At 40.0% G+C, this 22201-nt stretch overlaps 1 protein-coding gene across 1 annotated transcript in view; it reads right to left on the bottom strand.

Moving 5' to 3' along the window:
• The window catches only part of LOC113492709 (zinc finger protein 395), a 45243-nt gene that overhangs the window by 16647 nt on the left and 6395 nt on the right, over positions 1-22201 (bottom strand). The window contains exons 2-4 of the mRNA XM_026870316.1: positions 11820-11986; positions 4070-4197; positions 2458-2615 (exon numbers count right to left, since the gene is read on the bottom strand). Of these exons, the coding sequence (XP_026726117.1) occupies positions 2458-2615; positions 4070-4197; positions 11820-11986 (453 nt within the window). The remainder of the gene's footprint in view (positions 1-2457; positions 2616-4069; positions 4198-11819; positions 11987-22201) is intronic.

Genomic DNA, 22201 nt, shown 5'->3' with positions numbered 1-22201 from the left:
GTTAGTGGTCTGTGATATGTCAGTCGTCACCAACTAATGGGCAGTAATGAGAGTCGTCATAACTAGCTGCAGTAAAATATCGGCTGCGGTCGTAGTCACTCACGCAGTCATAAACATTTATGTCAATTTTACAATGGTGTTGCATAACGCCGGCCGCAGAGCTCCGGCGCGCCTTGACATTGTACGACACAGTGAACCGCGCACGTGGATCGTAAATTACATTATATTATGTGCACATATGGCCGGTGCTCGCTGCACTCTCTCGAATCTAGCCAATAAACTGTAATGCAGTATTGTGCGCTCATATCGCACTCTACGTACATTTCAACTAATACGTTGTCGTAAATCAGTGTTTAGCGATAGCTCCTCATAACATAAGCGGTCGTTAAAGTCATTGCATTTCTGAAACACAGTGCAGGACTGCGGAAAGGCAATCGATGTTTAGAACCAGTTTAGGATGCTGAGACTGACGTCACGGTCGTCATGCGCAAGGGAAAGGGTGTATTGCGTGTGCACCGCGTTTTATCAAGGAAACACAACAAAGCACTTTATATTCTTTCTTTGTTTTCCTGCCTTTTTAAAGTGGTCCGTAAAAGTCCCGCAATGAGTATGGTATTTCCAACGACTACAGGTATGGGTAATAAGAATTCTGACTTAATCACTATGCTTGGCAGTGATTAACCTCCAATGTTCATTGTCTGCAACTGCTGACGGAAGCGATGACTCTAATATTACGATTTATCAGCCAACTAGTTTATTTGAGGGGTGTAGGTAGATATTACTGAAAAAGGCTTCATAAAAACTGTTTCCACAAAGCACAATCGAGACGCTTAGTTAAACATAAATGATTTATTAGATTTCCACAGTTGCAACCTATAATGAAAAATAGCCGTTTGTTATTCCTTTGTTAATGCAGTTGAGGTAAGCTTCCAAACAGTTTGTATGCCGGTTCCATTGCTTAGCAGTCAGTAATTCAGTATGGGCAATCTCCTTAATTGTAAGTGCACGAACAATAGCGAACAAATAGGTAATAAGTTACGTTGGCCCGACACGTGTCGCAAATGCAGTTGTAGTGTTGTTAGGTATACACAAAGTGCATAATGTGTCAGTGACTCCTTATCTAACGCGTGACTTTGAATGTATATACCAACTTAATTGTTATTTTAATGAGTCGTCATAATCAGCTTACATTGTTACTAATTTCAGAATCAGTGATAAAGTTTGCTGCGCATCTACATATATTTATATTTTTCCTTTTACAATACCAAATAAGATAACGGGTTTTCCTGCGCTGGGATAAAATACGTAAATATAAGGTGCAATATTACGTAAATGTCCTCAACCGGATATCCTTATAGAATGTTTAGTGACGTAATGGAGTTTGCTTAGGATCAGCTAACGAGCACCTGGCCGGTGAAAGTTGAGTAAGAAGGTCTACGTCCAAGTTGTAACAAATTACGCGCACTTTTCTAAATGTCAATTAACAAAGAAAATTGATTTGTAATGAGTTGTCGATGTAATAGCAAATGTCATCGAATCAGCACCTTAATGTGCATCTGTGTAGATTGAGTCACCGTCCAGGCCGCCGCGCACCCGGTGTGTTGTGGGATAATGCCGTCATGCGTCACAAAGGATTTTATTAATCGAATGTAAAGAAGTAAAGGTTTCCAAAAAAAGAATCGAATTTGTCAAAAGATTTCTTGAAAAGTTTATGGCAAAACTTAGAAGTTAGTTTGTAAAAATACTATCGTTATAAAACTTGGAATGATTTAAATAAAGGTTCGTTACAGAGCTTGATGTTTGCGTAATTATTACATGCATGACAACAGAAATCAAAGGAAGCGGTTACCGCCTAGATGCGTATTAACGTAGCTACGTATACCCATCTATATATATCTGCAGTCTTTGTGATACGAAAGCGACCACAAAGTATGTCACGGTCTAATTGAAGTCGTAATGGTAACTGGGCACGTTCCACACGACATATCTATGTAATTTTGGCTTTGAGCTGCTAACGTTCCACGGTTTCAATTTAAGCTTCAAGATTATGTTGATTGAGAAAGCAGTTGGAATACGCCCAGGACTGCTTACAACTTAGCTACTGACAATTACTACAATTATAGATTACGATAAATGTTTAGATGTTCTAACAACTTTAAGGAACTTGGAAGAGCTTCAACTTTACATTTACATTCGTTTATTATTAGCATAAGTAATACATTTTGAGGCTTAATTAAGGTAGTTGTAAATTGGCAATACTTAAGCCCGTCTTCTAATGAGATCTTAAAAATGAGGTTCATCTTAGACTAGTACTGGTAACTTCTATTCGTTCTATCGAATGCTTTTAGAGCCTAATACCGGTTAATGCAAGTGGCCGACTAAGTGTTCCTTGTCATGTTCCACATTTCACCATCTTAAACTGATACATCAAAATTCATCATACAAAACAAGACTTACCCTCTTTTTGCGCGGGTGGATCTCCTCATAGTCCATAGCGATGCCCTCATCACTGAAGGAGGAGCTGGCTGGTGGTGGTGACGGGGTGCCGGAGCGCCACGAGGAGCCTGAACTGCTGCTGGCTCCGGGCGACACCGACGACCGCCCGCCCCACGCACCTGGTACAGGGAAAAGCTACTTAATACCCTCAGTAAAGAAAAAATAAAGAGACAATATGTACAGTGGGAGTACTATGAAGCTTTTGCAGAACTTTTTTTGTCGTTGTGAAAGTAAGCCGGCAATAGTCTATACGCGTGGCGCCCTCTGTTGTTACACGATGGTAGTTACTGGCAACAGTGTGTAAGAGCTGCTAGTAAAGGCACTGATCTTAAACATCAATCTTATCAATAAGTGTGATCTTTTTCAGATAAATAATAAAAAAGATAATGCTGTTACTGCGTGCGGTTATTTCAGCAAAACTATTTTTTATTGAATTGTGTACAATATTCCTCTCGTATATTCGGTAGATGTTAATAGATAGAATCCGGTTAAAATAGCGTAATCTCAGGAATAATTATGTTACAAAATCAAAAAATATAGCATCTTGAGTATGTCTAATAAATTTCTTATAAAAATTGAGACTACTATGTAAGTACGTAATTCAGTTTTTTATAAAAGTCTCAGAAGATTAACAAATCTAAATTACAAATTACGCGCGTAAAGTTGCTTGAATGAATTAACTATATTAAATTGAATTGCGAAACGGAACTTTGGTCAGCCACTTTCACTCACAAGAACGGCTATTTTCTCGCGGCACACATGCGCCGGCGCATTAGAACAGTCGCTTGCGCTGTTCTCTATAGCAATCGTTAAGTTTTATGGGTGGCGTGAAACGTCTTGCTTCTCAGGTTTAAGATTGCGTAAGCTGTTCCGAATGGCAGTCAACTGCGTTGTTAGTGAATTGATATCAATCTAAATTAAAGCTCTGAATGTAATTAACTGGTGTTAAATTACTCTATTACGGTTTCCAGTAGTACGCGAATCCTTTATTATTTCGCCATATCACAGTAGAGTAGAAACTTGTGGAGGAATATGCTATTTACTTTGATATCGTGGTGCACTCAGTTTACTGCAAATGAGGGTGCTTTAAATATGCTACTCGAACAAGAACACATTTGGGTGGAGCTCATCATGAGAGCACTGTTACACCAAATACCTGTCTAGACGATGTCTAGACACCAGTCTAGACGCTATCCACATTTTGCAGATTTTACACAGAATACAACCGCTCCCTAAACAGTTAAAGTTTTATTAAATAAATAATTCCTCCAAAGTAAAGTGAACGTTATCTTATGTTTGAGTTTAATTAAAATATTATAATGTTTCACCGTATTTTGTGTAGATTCTGTCAGTGAACGTTAATGAAATAAAAATATTAGATTAATGTTGATTTTAGATGATGTAACCGTCGGGCAGCGGCTGTAGTGGCTGCTGCCGCGGAGCATGACAGGGCGACGTAACTCAGAGTGACGTAATAATAAATGTGAAACTGACGGACTACCGCTGCCGGAGACCAGCGTGTCAGCGAGGAGTGTGCATGTGTCGTGCGGGTCGTGCGGGACTTGCGACTTACTGGGGCGCGGCGAGTTGGGCGAGCAGCTGAGCGACATGAGCACGAGCGCGGCGTTGCACTCGTTCATCTGGTCGTCGCGCTCCCCGTAGCCCAGGTCGCAGGAGCTGCTCGGGCCGCGCTTGCGAGAACTGGAACAAACAAAACCACTCATTATACACACCGGTTTTCGGTTAGGCTTTCCTGAGATCTCCATCCATATTGATTGCATGCAAGAAATCAGATTCTCTAAGACCTTTGAAATCTAAGACTGAAACTGAAATACTGGAACGTCAGTTAGCTTTAAATCAATGTAAAGCTTCATCCTGTCTCTACTATAATACTAAGAAAGTCTTTAAGTTATATTTCATTACAGTATTTCGGAGTATCCCGTATGATCGAATTCGCAGAAACAAATACTAACAGTTTTACTAAGTAATCAACTAACACTTATTATTATACAAATCATTAGTTCTATGTGGGTTAGCAGTAGTTAGCTGTCTTTGCTATAAGCAACAACGTTTCCGAGAACGGTTGGATTTCTAGGAAAAATCGATTGTACGTATTTATAATGTTCGGACCAGACCTACTAGGAAAGCTTTTATGTTTTTGCGATACAAAGTTAAAAACGCATTTGTTTTTGGAATAATGTGTCCTTTAATTCATAAACGGTCAAGAGCAACGATTAAAAAAAGTAGTAACGGTAAATGTTTAGATAGAGTTAAGTCAAGTCAATAAATTATAATCAACTAACACAACGGTCCTATACAATGTGGGTATAACATGAATACCGTTAAAGATTGACCAGGAACTCTTAACTAAGAAATCGCAATTGCGGTTTTTAATCAAATGAAAAATTGCAAAAAGGCGTGTAATCAGAACCTGTATAAGAATGATGTAGCGGAACTAAAGATCATCATAAAGTATGTCCAACTTTGCTTTGTTGTATACGACGAGAGGACATAAATTATTATACAGCATAAACTGAAAAACTAGAATATCAGAAATGTTTAATAACCCATTTCACATTCAAAGTTCACGTTCCCGTCCTTGTCCAACAAAGTTAGGATTAACGAATTCAAAGGTTTCTAGAATTTACCGAAAAACGTGAACTTTATTGAACAATCAACAAGTCTAGACAGAGAATATTGAACTTCAGTCGAGATCGCGTCATGATGTGACTCGGGGTCGCGGGGATGAGGGGGCGTTACGCAACCGGCGGCGACCCACAAACGGTACACATTTGGACAAGTCGCATAAGGACGAAGGCTTTGAACGATCACCCTGCCACCTTCACAGGCGGTCGTTCACCCTCCTCCAGTGACTGAACCCAGCCCAACAACCCGGCCGTCTCGTGACTGCTCTTTATGTCTAGCCAGATTCACACGTCAACCTAAACAGGCACTTTCCAAGTTTTGGCTATTAAGACTTGGCTTTAATGAATATTGAACGGTACAAATTAAAGTTATTTTACTTAGTTTATTACTTATTCACTACAGGCTGTACATATCCTAAGTACACCAAAAAGGATGCAAAATTTTGTAAGTGTTTCCATATTACTCGTTGAAAGAAACTCTTCTGTAATGCAAGGATGATTCACTTAAATAAAGCTCTACATTGTGTAAGACTTTCATTCATACGTGCAATTCTACCTGTTTACTTTAAAATGATGGCCATTATTCTAAACACTTTACAATGAGGAAACTCTATTTAAATAATTAATAGTATATCAAAACAATTTTAAGTAGGCCATTACATCCTATTTGTTCGAATTGCACAACAGTCAACATGACGTGAACGTGAGTAGTTTAAATTACAGATATCGTTCTTTACCTTTTATAGTTACAGTTATAGGCTATTAATTTGTAATACGTAATCGAAACTATTTCAAAAATGAAATAAACATATTACTGATGATCTTATCTTTATTTTATTTCATTATAATATAATTTAAGCTTGTGTAAGTATTACAAGAGCAAGGCGCGTGAGCGTCAAGATTAACGTTTCGGGGAATTGATCTCTGGTTGAACTTGGGCCGGGTTCATTTCGGGAGGCTGTGGCGACGTCCTTGGCGGGCGGCGGGCTGCGGGCCGCGCACCCCGCCCGCCGCGGCCGCTGCGCTCACACAAGATCAGCGACCGACGCGAGGCGCGCGCAACACTCCTCTAAAATCATCCTCACTAAATTCCTCTCTACAAATTACTTACTCATATATTGCAAACACCCCAAGTTTATAAACTAAATTACACCATGTTTTGCTCAACAATGTAAAGTTAAGGTCGAATATAAATACCTACAATTTTTTAGTTGGCCAATTTTCAAAGAGCTATCATTAGCAAATTAGTTGCGATTGTTTTGTTAAAAGCTGTTGTTTAAAGATGAATGTAAAAATATTAATAGTCGTGTCGGCCGACCTACGTACGCACCCTAGAAACAAAGTGTATTCACCCTGCGCCTCCGCGACCTTCCACCACGAAGTTCGTTATCCGATTCAAAATAGATAATAATACATTTTAATAGGGGTGTACTGTAGGTCACTTTAGCGTTCGTCAAAAAGTTCGTTAACCGGTTGAAATAAACCACAGCTAATGGAGTCTAACAAACTATGGCAAAAGTTGATGGCCCATGAATGGTTTCAGTGTACAAGGTGAAGTGGATACAGTGTAGGTTATGATGGGTGTACATGGCGCGGCTAGGTTAAGTGAGGGGCGACGGGGTCGTTATCGGCCTGAGACGCGGACGTTCCTCGCACTTGCCGAGGTGACTTTGCTTTCAGTTCTAGATAATGGGGATGATCGCCGGCCGGCGCGCACTCACATAAAAACAACGTGACGTAATATCCGGCTATGACGTAATAAAACATATTGCGAATCATTCTCACCGCTATTACTCATTACAAATTGATAATTAAAGTGTTATCACTGGTTGGATGAAACTTTCGTAATATTTACTATTGTATTAAGGTGTCACAATGTGTTGACGTCACGAGGTGCCTGCAACTCATCGCTTTAAGTGTTAACCGCGTCATATTGTAAGAGTCGTGAGTTGTATTCGCTACGGTGACCGGGCGGGAGCCGCGCGGCCCGCCAGCTGTGCACACAGGCTCCGCCCGCACCGCCTTGCCGCATGCCGCATGCCGTACACACTACACACGTAACATTGAGAACGACCTTGCCGCCTGTTGCCGGCTACCGTGCCACTGCTTTAGCACTGATAGTGAAAATATTGTTATAATATTTGCGTTTAAAAGTAATATGTGCAAATATAAGCAAATTGTGCACGAAAATGTAGAGTCATGAGCGAAACCTTCCAGAAACTGAGTATTTTCTGTACTTTGTTTGAGAAATAGCCGATATAGCCTTTACTAAATACACAGGTATTACAAACACAATACTGCAAGGATCAAGTCACGGAATGAATGTAATAAATCAACTAGAACTGGCAAACGAACATCTAATAACCGATTTCACTTTGTCGTGCTCGTGCTCGTATATTTTTTGTTACGACGCACGTGAATGATACGCATCGCCTACGCACTTCGCGACTAGAGGACACCACACATTCATGACAATTTACTTCAAACCTTTCAAATGTAAGCAGACGTCATTCCAATGAATATTTCGTACCTCATTTATACTCATCACAAAACATTCGCACTTGTCTTCCTTACGTAACATTGAATAGAGATATTATAATAACAATCGCTTCCTACTCGTCCAGTCAATGCCGTATGATAATGATTAGCTGATTTGAAAAATAAACTGAAGGCCTTCAGCGCGCGTATTGTGTGAATTTCGTCAATGTTTCATTAAAGGTGAACTCAAAGCTAATGCGTTTTTTGTACCATTGATGTAGGTCGGGCGTTGTTTTTTATGTGAATAAAAACTGAGATCCGTTGTGGTAGAGCTGGCGGGCGGCGAGCACCACTCGCGCGGCCGCCCCCCCGCGACCAGCGCCAAGGCCGTAGCTGAGCTGAGCTTAGCGGCATACGACAAACTTTACTAAGAATATGAAAACTCAGTAATACCATGAAAAGCTCTTTCCTAGATGAGCCGCGGAACATTTGTAAACAGAAATACTAATAACTCGCATTTAAAATATTACCTCACCTAATTTTATGTAACAATCTAACTTTATTACCAACAATCGATAACAGCATAAAATTATTTAAGATGACAATTTATTTGAGTATTATCTGAATAATATGAACTTGAAGGAGACCTCCAGCAACAATGCTTGTCATGGCGTGACGTAGCCCGACAGCTCAGTAAACGTGAGCAAAGCGCAGCTATTAGTTTATACCACGACTCTCATTATTCTGGGGATTTCGAAGAATAATCGCACTCGTGAACAGTTTTTGTTCCACCGAGAAGTGTAATAACCTGCAGGTAGGTCGCCGGAAAGTCAACACAGAGGTGAACATTCCGGATGAGTAATCATGTTCCTTGTTTATGACGTATGGGGGTTTATAGGCAGACGTCCTTTGTTCGATTTTGGATGTGTTGTAATTTTCTCAGAAATGAAACAAAGAAGATGCATTTCTAAATTTCTTTGTTACTTACTTAAACAAAAATAATGTGCATAGGGAATGTCAATTAAGTAGATTGCATAATACGTAATGAATAAATTTTTGTAACACTTTCTCAAGTTAGAGGCGGCATAACTGCACCTGCCGAATGAGATAACGGGCCTCCACAACACCAACGAAAGCAAACGTGTACCTACCCAACGAGAAAGTGCCGCCGCCGCCCCACCTCCAGCGCGGCCGCGGCACCGCCTGCGCCGGCGCGCGCCTTCTCTTTACATGTTGCGCAAACGCATGCGGAATGTAAGTTAATGTCTTCTTACTTTGTTTTGAACGAATAAAATATACATTTGAAGCATTCTGAATTCAGTTCCATAAGTAAAGTGTTTCCCACTCGTAAAATTCTTACATATTCATTAAGTGTTGAGGTATCTATGGAATGCGACATAGGTGACGAGGCGGTTCCCGCCTGGCTGTCGAATGTCTCATTATCATACGACAGTTCATAGCCAACAATGGACAGGACTTACCATTTAAGAAATTGAAAGCGTGTTGAAAAGTTCGAACGTCCATCAACACACGCTAGGTACGTTGTCCCTATTTGGTAACAGCGACCTAATTTTATATCTTTGTTAAATAAACTAACAAACCTAAGCGGTGCGTAGAATCGTGTCGAAATTACGACGGTTATTACGATACCCTTGACCTGCTCATACTATACTATCTACTGATCTTCGCAAATGGCGTATTGATATTTAATTACGAAAACATTGTATGATATTAATCTCAACTCATTTTAAAGCTGCTTATGTAATGAGAAATGACATTGGGACGGCAATTGGCATTGATGAACACGGCTGGCCGACCAATGAAGCGAATAGAAGTGTTGGCAGTTACGACATTAAAATGCCAATCGTATTGCCGCCCCACTGCCCGACAGAGGATGCTGTTGCTCTGAGGTCGTTCAAGCACGTAACATTCCAAAGTATTGTGTACTTCAAGAGAAAAAAGCTATTTATTAAACTTTGTTGTAAGATCGTAACACAGTTTGAACAGTTTTCGTTCAAAGTCGTATTAATTTATTACACCAATTGATTAGGTACTCCAATTAGGTGTCGCCTCGGTATAGCATTCGCGGATATCGCTATGTACAGCATTATTCTAGTGTGTGTGGCGTTCCATTTCGAAACTGGGTCACTGTGTCACATGGCGGCCGCGCCAACTACCAACCGAACGCGGCGCCATCTTTGAATTTAGTTGATTCATGTACCAAACGAAATCGTAACAATTCATTGTCTGGTCACTGGAATTTAATGATAGATGTACAAAAAAGAGCTATGTGTGCTTCGTTCGGAGGCGTGAATTAATGCAAGGTAACGCTACTTGGCGGTCGCCAACTAAAAGAAAACGAATGTTGGCAAACTTTCACTTTACCATGGCCCGGTCGGTAATTGCGAAATTTTGTTCACGGATTGAATTTCTATCTTATCTATCATTATCTGAAAGAAGTGAGAGCAGCCCAAACAGTCGTGATCACTTCATACGCGGTCAGTAATTACTAATATCCCACAAAGGTATCACTTTATTTCATCAAAAGTGATATCCGATTTTGTAGTTGCAATCCTTTGCAAGCTATCTCATAACTTTTCAAAGAGTTGTTCAAACTGGTTTTATGAAATCATGGCTCTACGTTAAATATCAACCGCTGGCTTTTAGCTCAACTGTTACATTATTATGGATTCTTTTAATAGAATACGGCCTTCAACGGTGTCCATATCCTTCATCTCAGAGACTTTGTCAATGTATTAAAATAAAAGGAATGCCAGGTGTATCATGGTAAGATACTTTTTATGATTCTTATTTAGACCTTGGAGATGAACACTACATACGACTAGAGTGTGGTAAAGTTTGCAAATGATTAAAATGTGTAATGTGACCTGAGTAGTAGATCTGAAAGCAAATCATTGCTTTGAGCGTCTGTTTGGTTGGGTATTGTGAAATTTAGACCACGGTGGAGGCCTCGCCTCTCACCACGATCACGATGAAAAGTGAAACTGCGGCGTCGACGAGCGTCACGTCGCGCCAACCATTTGATGCTGTTTTTTCCGGTTCTACTGCAGCACAATGTAATGTGCTATTGCTGACAACCGCTAACGAATTTAAGAAAGTGCTGCTCTGATTTGTAAAAGATTTTAAAGCAAAGTTGTAACGCTGTACTTTCTGAATGCTTGAATGTTGCCTGCCCCGAAACTTATTACCGTGAGGTTGTTGTTGAAAGTGAGAGCTATTTGAGCAGCACTTCTTATTGCGACGAATGCTATACGTATTGACTCCGGAGATAATGCCATTCACTGGAGGTGCAATCGGTATTGGTAATTATGTAAGCCGTTAGAATTTTTTAATAATTCTCACAACGTTGCATTGTCTGCCCCTGTTAGAGGCGCGGCGCGGGGCCGGGGCGGGGGCGCGGGCAGCGCGGGCGGCGGGCTCCGGCCGCAGAATGTAGGCAAGTGTGACAAGGACACGCCCGTACTCCGCGCTAACACTTCCATCCAGTTTCTAACGTGCTCGGTGCGCGTTTCGCAACGCTCGCCCGCGCCTGGCCCCACTTCGCCGATGCACAGTGCACACTCGTGAGCGATTACACCTACCTACAAGGTAACGCACAATGCACGCTGGTACCAGGTAATAGTTTGGTGCCATTGTAATTCACTTACACGAAGTTCTTGCTTAATTTCATTGTAATATAGGTATGTTAATCTCCAATAAAGCTGCTTTTTCATTCTTCATATTGATACAGTTAGCTAAAATTGTCTTTTTGACGATTATATGTAACGTAAAATTTACAATGCAGCAATGGTACCATGATCGATACTTCCTGTCTTCAGGGAAACCAGTTCTCAAAATCCAGATAAAGAGATTTAGCAAGGCAGCGAGCGGACATTAGAAATGCAGCGGCCTTCCTCGGAGTTAGCAGCGAGGTGAGCCGCTACCTCAAGGCGAAATAACATTGATATTTGTTAATTAGGCTCCCTGTTCTCCTGAATTACGACATTGATGTATGTTATCGTGACTTAATTGTCCCTCATTTGTCTCATTCAACTTTATGCCTTTTGTTACGTTGAATTATAGTTTGTTGCTAAGCTTAACAGCTCTACATTATACCTTATCTAGTTTTGAGCAATTTGTCAGGGTTGGTCAACATATTTAGTACGATTTATTGCTTTCGGTGATATCTAATGTGCTTACCCTTGCATGTGATGTGAGGGCACTTCGATGGTGGCGGAGGCGCGGCGGCGGTCGCCAGCCATGTCCGCCAGCCTGGCGAAGTCTGTGTCCACATCGGCCAGCCTCGCTGACTTGCGGGACTCCAACAGTCTGATCTCATCTAATCTTTTCTTCAGCTCGATCTGCACCTGTAATAAAATAATACAAACATGAACTCTACATTATCGTAGACTTCAAATCGGAATATTTACGTAGTTTGTTGCCTAATTGGATATAATTTCATTATCAATCGTCTACACCGTATTTGGAGTTCCTTGTAAACTGAGGTATAGTGCTAGTTGCGCAAATGCATATTTTTTATAAGACCTTGGTCAAGTCGAGCTCGCGTCATATTTACTTCACTTAAATGCATTTCGCATATGAACAAGGTTTGTGTGGCTACAAAATTTATATTGCAGTATTAAGTGTTTACGAACACGAGATCAATATAGGCGACCTTCGCTTGGAGTGTGATCGGGTGGAGGTGACGTCATGACCGGGGGTGGAAATGGAGCGAGATGCATGCGGTGTCACGGCCCAGCCGCTGGCCGCCGCCCGCCCGCCCTACTCGCCTTCTTTATCGGAGCAGTATTCAGCACGTCACTAATCAAAGCACTAATTACTATTTACTATTGTTTTCTGTGTATGCGTTTTGCTGATATATCATAAAATCACAGTTATAAGTACCTATTTAATTGAAATTCCTTATAAATAATAAGTATATACTAATCGCGTTTATGCCTCAGAACAGGAAACACACAACTCAAATACTTGCTTCGTAGAGGCAAACAGGTTCTGTTTCTGTGTGTGGTAATCTACGCTACCGGAGAGCGCATTTATGTCTGCCTATTTTGTAGCGTATTATCTATTGGCGAGGATTGAACTGTAGCGGTAATTTTCCTCGATTATTTTGTTTGTTCGATTTGTTTTTATTTTATAATATTTGTTGATAAGTGTTTTGGGAAATAAATATTTGATTTAATTATCAAAAAGTTACGATATTGAAGAATGTTTTGTTATTGCATTACATAGGGTTTTCCATAAGACTGAAAGTTTGCTACAATAACTTATAAATAAATGGTTTTTTGCTTGTCGGGGAATTCCGGACTCGTGGACTTCCCATCGCCAACTTATTGTCCACCGTAAGTACTGTATTCGTGGAATAGTTGAGTCTTGTAAGATAGTGCTTAGCGGCTGACCTGAACTTGTACCACATGTATTAGGAAGTGGGACTGTATGACGCATGTACACTTATCACGCACTGGTAAAGTTGCTCGTATCGCGGTCGCACTCTCGGTCAATTATGTGCCACGAGCGGCGGGCTGCCGACTGGTTGACATTGGTTGCGTTTTCGTCGCCGGCTTCCTTCTACGCGGACACATTCGTGATTGACGCGTTATCTACCTAAGTACCCACATAATGATTGTATGTATACAATTTTTTTCGTCTCTTCGTCCAGTGCGAACAACCTTGTTGTATTTAGCATCAATTTAAAGTGCCGATTGTTTGTATATAGATAACAACACTGAATTGTTGACTAAACTATCCGGGGTTATAGCGCGGAGCATGATCGACTCATTTGCAAGTACATTTGACTCGGTGCAAGTTTGGCCTAGCCGTCCTATACGTCCGCCATTCAGTAATTGTTCACGGCTCTATAAATGTCATGGATTAATATTATTGTATAGCGTTTAACCTCGTTTACTAACGCACATAATGACCTATTCTTGCAAATGATTAGCCTAATTACTAATTGCTAAAGTGGCATTATTACTTTAAAGGTTTTGTTTTTCATTCCAAATAAGATGATTCAACATGGGTAAGGTATGTGTAGTCATAAAGAAGAGGCGTTTATTAAAATATGGATATGGAGAGATAGTTTTGTGGGCAATCAGTATGTTTATGATCAGTACAGTTAGCGGAGAGCGCGAGTCGCTGATCACATCATACTTTCACTTTTACGTGATTTCGTGCGAGTGTGGACGTGCCATGAGCCATGAGACGTGGACTGACGTGCCCCTCACTCGCACCGGAACAATGAAAGTTGCATTAATGACTATCATCAAATTACTGCCTGACATACTTTGTGTTTTGCAAAAAGTAATTATTTACGAGTAACAGAACTTTTAACAATCCATTATTCACGAAAATCTTGGTTTATTCACTTTATAACTGGTAAATTTGTAACGACATCCGTATGCTAGTTAGTTGGTAGTCTTTTACCATGAATTGTTACTACATTTAATCAGTTGAAATGTAGTTATTATTATAATTGTCCGCATCAACCTTTTGTTCCGTTAGACGTCTATCGGACAGTCACTTGCCAGCATGGTTATGTAAAAAGTGACAACTATTGCACAATTGCTTTATTCGATGGCGAAACGGTCGGCTTTGAAATGCCAGTGAAAGTAGCCGGACGACTTCACTGTATCATGATAACGCAGGCATGAGTATTATAGACTTAGACATATTTATTGCGCTTTATGCGGTATTTGATGTTCAATTAACGAAATGTTGTGCGAGCTGCGTTTGTGGCGTGTTGACGTTTAGAAGATTTGTTTTGGACTAATGATGAAAGATGAGTGCATGGAGTCTTAATAAGTAGTTCAGAGAAATGGGTGTTTTCGGAATTTAATACAAGACTTTCTGATTCAGTTTAACAGTATTTTTTTACTAATTTTCTATTTGTTTTGTTGTTTAAATAGCCACATGTTACGATACTCCTTCCCTGTTTTACTTTGCGGTTAGACAGTGCTTACAAGCGGATATTTCGGTCAACCACAAAATATCAAGATCATTCAACAACCTAACATATTAGCCTTAGGTAATCGTTATTAAACGTGTAACGTGATAGAATATCAACAAGAATAGTTCAGTATTACGTTTCAACAACAATTTGACAAAAATTGTAAAATTCATATTAGATAATACGAAAATGAGGTTCACGGTCATTAGGAACGGCCATTGTATTGCACGCAGTCGTTTGTGTAGTCATTACCGTACACAAAGAATGTCACATCGCGGCTAATGCGTGTGTGTTGGTGTCACAAATATAAACATTGATTGGATTTTGATTTACTTCGTAGTTCGCTTGACCTCGAGTAATATTCGGCACGTTTTGCAGAGAAAATTGTTGGATCAAGAAACCTTATGATTTCATATGGCCGACTGTGTCACCTGTAGACGACTTTGAGATTGTTTGTTTTTAATATTTCTACTTTTATAGCCAGTGAAATAAAATGTATTTTATAATTTAATTTATAAAAAAGTTTTTATTTGTTTGCAAATACAAATTACAGCAAAACAGTTATAAATAGTGGATGTAGAAGCAATTATTAATTAAGTCTGCGGTAGGCTGTGTGCGTTAGTTGGGTGCTCTTGGCTTCTCAGGGTTGCGAAAACTGTCCGCTCTACTGCTCATCGATGTTGCCACTGCGCAAAATGGATTATCCTCGCCCGTAACGCGGTGGTTTTGAAACGTTACATTTTCTGTTTCCACTTTACTAAGAGAAAAACCTTTCGTTCCAATCAATTTTATACTTATCAATATAATTTGAGTGTGACATTTTATCAGCAGTCTCGTGGGTTTTATTACGTATTATCGAAAGTTAGGTAGGTATTATTTTAGTAATGCACGAGTAAGTGATTGATAATAGAAATAGAAATTGCCATTGTATCGGAGAAGAAAAAGTTTAAGAAATTACGTGTGATTAGCGAAAGCGTAAAATAAAATGATGAGTGTGCGCTTATGTGCCATTGACTGCAGCATTGAGTCAATGGCTGCAGCCGGCCGGCTTGGAGGCGCGCGCAATACAACGTATGACGCGCATGCGTGACGACATGTGATACGCCCGCGCCGGCGCCCGCGCAGCGCGATGCGACACTACTAAATCAACAAGTTTTTTATCTTTTTCGGTACCTATTATTTGTATAACACGTCATTATTACATAAACACTTTTTGCAAAGCAGGTGCTGTCTGCTCGAAATTTTAATGAATGGGTTTAAGACGTAGTTGGCATTACGCGAACATTTTTGGCTACTGAAAGGGAATTATATTGATAAAATTTCTCTAATAAAGACTTAAAATATTGTATTACTAACAATTTCTTTACAAGGTAAAATGTTAATCCCTGTACTAAACGCCGCAGCTCGGCTATTCCCGCTAATTGACACGTCAACCATGACATAGGGGGAAAACGACCGACATTTTAACATTGACAGAATAGGATGACAATGAATAAATAATACTTTACCCATGAGTGTCAATTATCGTACATTAGGTGCAGGTATCTCTGGGTAAACATTACTTATCTGTGACAGGACCAGCAGGACAATGCACTTAGAATTCATTATGTGGTGGGGAAAACAATAGACTACCTCAGTGCCGACCGATAATATTACTTTTGATATATCAGTGCAAGCCGATGGACGAAATGTATGCGGTGGTGGTAATGGGAAACGTTATTAGTTATTACCAAGAATTTTTTAACCAAACATATAGCTATTTTAATTGTATTTGGATTGGAATCTAAAAGGAAATGGATGTAATAATGTTATTAATTCGAACATGTGAATATTCAGTTGTAACTTGTAATTATAGCTCGTCCGTATCGTGCGTACGTACATACTTACTACGTTCCAATTTAAGTGACTTTATCATTTAGTTTTCAAGGCTTCATTTTAGCTATTGTTTTTATCAATTAACAACGAGATATTAAAATAATATAGGGGCACTTGGGGAGATCCCAATTGACATGAAATTGAATAAAACGGAATCACGTTTTTTTTTAATTACAGCGTTGTAAGTGAACTTTATTACGCCTATCAGCTCGAATAAAAGTACTCGAAGTACCTTTAAATGTGTATTATTTCGTCATTAGATATGCAGTGAGGCTGCAGTCGGAGTCACGTAGACACGCATGCATAAGCAATTCGGTGACGGCGAGCGATCGTGCACTAATAAATAGGTCAATAGCTCTAGTACTGCCGACAATCGGGCCTATTGTGCCTCGATGGCAATCGGATTTACAAAATGAACTTACGAGCCGTTCTTTGCTCACTTAATTATGGATCAACGTTTAATGGCGACACTAGCTATACTTCGATCGTGTGATTACTTAGGCGACAGGTTTCTAGCGAGCTAATCAAAAATACATTTACTACTGGACACGTCTATCTAGCAAGCGCAAACATTTCCGATACTATTTTTGATCCATACTAATCATAAGTACCAAACACCTTTTGCGTACATTAGTTGTGATTACATATTATCTGAACCTTGCAAGATAAACACATTATTTTGTTATTATACCGCATATTTGCTAGATTTATTAGATACATACGCGTAAAAATAAACACCGCACATGTTAGCTGATAACAAGAGTATTGCGAAATAATGTCACGTCAAACTGTTTGTTTTGTCTTATATCTTTGTATTATCTCGTAAAAATATGTACCTACTTAATATATACTTGACATATTATTCTAATGTGTTATAGTCGCTTAGGCTTTAAAATTAAAATAATCATTTCCTGGTTTCTCTTGGTGATTACTATTAATAAAGTCTCGCGGACTCTCGCGTAAAACGATTGCTTAATAAATCAGTGTACTGCGTTTCACCGAAATCTCATGTGTTCGTATAATTTCTACATTTACCACTCTCTAGAGTGCTAGAGTGGTGAATACTAATGTATGTTAGTGTGGTCCTCTTATTTCACTTGGCAGTCGCTTATCAGCGGACGATCTGTCGTCAGCAGGCTTCCACAGTTACCTACTCACGACCTAGAACCCGATACAAATATAAACATAATATTGCTTCAACATATTAACCACAAAACTAAATATTTTATCATTCTGGTGCGAAGCCAGGAATACGCACGTGGGCAGGGCTGATTCAACCTGCACGTGCTTGCTAGCTAAACAATTTTCGTAGATCTATGCTAATAGCCTCCAGATATACCGCACATGACATTTAAATTAATGAATAATTTAACGATAGTGTTAGCTAATCGCGTTGCTTTATTAATGATTTCCATACTCAGCACGGAGTCCTGCACTGGAATACGCCTAAGACTTATTTTGATCAATGTAATGATAAATCATTGTTGCCGAATCAGACAGTTCAACTGACAATAATTACTTTTGTTTCGAAATTATAATTTCATAACAACTCTACGTACGAGCCATTAGAAACGTTATAGACGTAATTCAAAGTTCACGCAAGTTGTAAGGTTTAATCGTCGAGTCACGTTCAAAAGATTCAGTCTGTTATATAGAGTTAGCGATTCCAATCGGATATGTACGGTTAGGCTGATCAATCAGTCGGCACGGTGGCCTTGTATGATTAGTGAATACAAACTGCGAAGTGTTGCTTGCAAAGCGGATGCAGTGGAAACAGGGCACGCGAGCGGCGCCGCCCGCGCCCCGACGCCCGCCACCGCGCCCGCGCCCTCTGCCGGCTCGGTGCAATGCCAACCTTGCCCCAAAAATCCGTGACCTACATTTTATACGTCAAATTGCAGCAAACAGTTTTATTGCAATTGTTCTCCTTAAAGAATACCGTTTGACTTATTAGTCACTGACTTCGACTAGATAAAAACAAGAGCGATGTAAACGTTTCCAAATTGTATTTTGTCAGGTGAGGCTAATTCATGAAATGCTGAAATGACATTAGACCACGATGAAAACTAGGTAATTCTGCTTAGTTAGCGCATGAATAATTGGTATTCTTGTAACAATTTTTGCTATACTTTTACATGTACGAGTACACGTCGTTAGTGTAAAGTAGGTCTGGCTGATCGATAGTGCAGGACGAAGCGCGGCCCAGTTGGCGAGCGCCAGGTCCACGGGTCGCGATCCTAGCATCTAGGCGGCCCGCTTTCGCGGCCCGGGTAACCTCACCGTGCTCTATTTTTGGATCTAGTACGGTCAACAATTACTGTATTTATAGAGCAAGTGAGTCTGCGTACCGAACGATGCTGTAACTTTAGTAACGTGTTGATATCGTTGACGTTATTGTTGACGCTATGAGTAAGCGTTCGACGAGATGTTGTTTTATTAGAAATGAAATGTAAACGTATATTAAGATGGTTCATCAAGCTTAACATCATACATTCAACAAGCTCAAGACTGTATTCAACATTGGCCAGACAATAAATGGACTTCTACGACAATGATAGCATGTCGTAATAAAGAATTCTATTAAACTACAATAAATCTAAGAGACCATGTAGGTCAGCTTCTGTCGCCGATTGTCGTCAGGAAATTGATGTTGCGTAGCGACAATGATGCAAGTAGGTGCCGAAGCGTGCCAGCATTTTATCTGTCAAGTGGAGATTGAATTTGATAGCGAGTGACGTCATGCTCCGTAACAATTAGAATTCTAGGAACGACGTCACAGCGCGTTGGCGAGCAGCTTCGCGTAGGCACGACGTAGCGATGACGTCACGGGCAAAATGTTACGGCCCGCCGCCCTCTGTAGCAGTCGCGCGGGCGCGTGTAGGTGGCGCGGGCGGGCGCGTAACATACTTAGCTGACTTACACGTAAATAAAATCGCACGCTACCTATTACGTAATTGAACGTGAAATCTGCACAAGGACGCGGCGTCGATGTTTCGACATCGCCGACTCCCGGCGTGATGCTATAATCGCATCGTTTACGTGCGACGGTTAGAAAAGTGAGCGTTTCACCTTGAGATGCCTGCAAGCGTGGTTGCCTCTCTATTCTTAGATATCGAAATAGTGCTAAATATGTTCGAGGGGACAGGCGGCGAGCACGCAGGCGTCGTGACCCAACCTGACCCAAAAACAGAGTGCGACCCACCGCGCCCCGAGTTGCGACTTGATAACGGATACGGGAACCTGTTCGCTTCACGCGGACGCAGCATACGCACACAACATACCACCGTTACTCGGCTGACCTGCTCGAGAGCCAATAGAATAGCTTTGCACTTCATTATTTATCTTTTTAATGTTCTGCCGTAAGCCCTCTACAAATAATTAAAACAAACATTCTACTAAAGTTGAATAACTTAGAACTTAAACATTAATCGCGTAAACCTCACCATATATTGAAATGTTATCACTTGAATTATACTTGTTTAAATGTCATAATTCTAAAGTATTAAAGTTCTAAATACGAATGCTAAGTTAAATAAGAACAAATTGATGACTTATCAAATGATAGAATACTGAGTAAAAAGAATAACGCGAGTGGAGGTCGGATCTGGAATATGGGTTGTGCGTCGCCGCTGGTTCAATATCAGCAATTCTGGGTCAGTGGGTCACCATGCCGGAGCGGGCCGCTCCCCGCGCACCGCACGCTTGCAATTAAACTTGCTCTTCATACGAAAACATTTCGAAACACTAACGCATTCGCCGCATGCCGAGTCAGCTCTATTAATTCAGGGCAAACTCGAAGAAATGCAAGAATTCAAGGGCTCCTAGCAAGCGACAAGTATTTATCGAATGATCATGAGCTCATTTGGCCGGTTAGCCTGGCACGCAGCGTATTGTTGATGTTGGAATTCGGTTTCCTTCCTTCTCACGGTCTCCTCTAATCCATTGTTAGCATACTTGTAATTTGACCTGCATGTTCAAGATCACACTAAAACATGAATGTCATTTAGTGTCGCCGGCGGCGTACTAATGTGGATATATATTGCGTAGTCGTAACTGTAGACTTGTGACACTCGCCCACGTAGTAACGGTCGCGGTGTGTTACTGTTACCTCAAACCCGAAAACGAGTTATTTTGCGTTGCTGAGTCAACCGGCGACCCCGTGCGTGACGCCGAAATCCGGCCAGGACTTATCCGGTTTTAAGGACTGACTCAATGAACTACCTACAATGCTAAGAATATAACGACATTCATACTTATTGTTATGTCCTTTTGCTCTATTTTTGCATGATTTGTTACAGATTTATACAGATGCGTCCTAATTCAAATGTCAGAAAATCAAGATTCACGCCTTGTTCTGCCAGCTGTTTAGATAAGAGACATAAATCATGCAACTATTCCAAGGCGAATGCAATGAGGTCACTCACAAAGGGCCGACCTTGCCTTCGCTGTTCGTCGTAGGAGGACCAATTTATATCGCAACGAAAATGTATCAACGTCCATGAGAACAGTGAAACTATAAATATTAGTCACACACTTGTAGCGTGGAGACATTTGTTTTATAGATGTATTTTAAATAACTACTACATTATCTGAGACCTAAATATATGTCGAGTTTAAAATTCTTTGGACTCGTGTTTTTGATGGAGTGCGCAGAATTACAGAATAAATTGCTTACAAGCCATAACGTTGACAACTAGATAGTGTATACGTAGAAACAGCGTTTTAAAATTCGCAACGGTTTTCTGACGACATTAAATGGTCAATCATCTCTGTTTCGGAGTTGAATTTGGGTCGAATACATTAAGCGAACTATTTTGTCACCAAGCAGGAGAACTATATGACACGAGTTTATCAATGTCAGCCGAAAATACGTATGTAAATCTCTTTTTAATATTAAATGTGAGTTGATATAATTATAGACGATTGATATTAATGTGAAAGTTAATTTATTGTTTCCTAAATTTTAATCCTTATGTTGCTCTGATGTGATATTTGCTACAAAACTCTTTATTATGTGATATTTACGTTTGTAAGGTAAGGCGTACTTGGCAACATTTACAAATGTATTGAGTACAAAACTGAGCTTAATGTTTGTTTTTTCCAAACGGCAGTGAATGTGAAAAACAAGATTATGTAAAAGATACACAAATACTTATATTTACAACTCAAGCATTAACTTTACTTTACAAACTTGCTTGGTCATCATATCTTATCTTTAGAACATATAGTTGATTGAGAAAAAACCGGCCAAGTGCGAGTCGGACTCGCGCACCGAGGGTTCCGTACAAACCTGCAAGGTTATATATTTTGTAATGTAACCAAAAATTTAAGGTTTTCGGAATTTTTCCTTTATGTGTGCTATAAAACGTTGCTTCATGCCAAATTTCAAGATTCTAAGTCGACTGGAAGTACCCTTTAGGTTTTGATTCCCTTGCGAGTACTTGCGAGTTTCAAAATATGCAGCTTAAATTGCTGTTTCTTTTGATTGCGTTGACATAGAAGTTTGATTTTGTTACAGCTTAAAGGTATTATAGACTTGAGTATTTGGTATGAATTTCAATTTAATACCTCTACGCGTTTATGAGGAAATAGGTAGTAAGTTTAAAATTATTAAAAAAATATATATTATGTGATATAACGATAAAATTATGGTTTTCGTAATTTTTCCTTTATCTATGCTATAAGACGTTGCTTCGTACCAAATTTCAAGATTCTGAGTTCACGGGAAGCACCCTGTAGGTTT

This window comes from Trichoplusia ni, chromosome 4, assembly GCF_003590095.1.
Source record: "Trichoplusia ni isolate ovarian cell line Hi5 chromosome 4, tn1, whole genome shotgun sequence".
NCBI lineage: Eukaryota > Metazoa > Arthropoda > Insecta > Lepidoptera > Noctuidae > Trichoplusia > Trichoplusia ni.
Note: the sequence above shows the minus strand (reverse complement) of the source record. Positions and strands in the feature narration are given on the sequence as shown.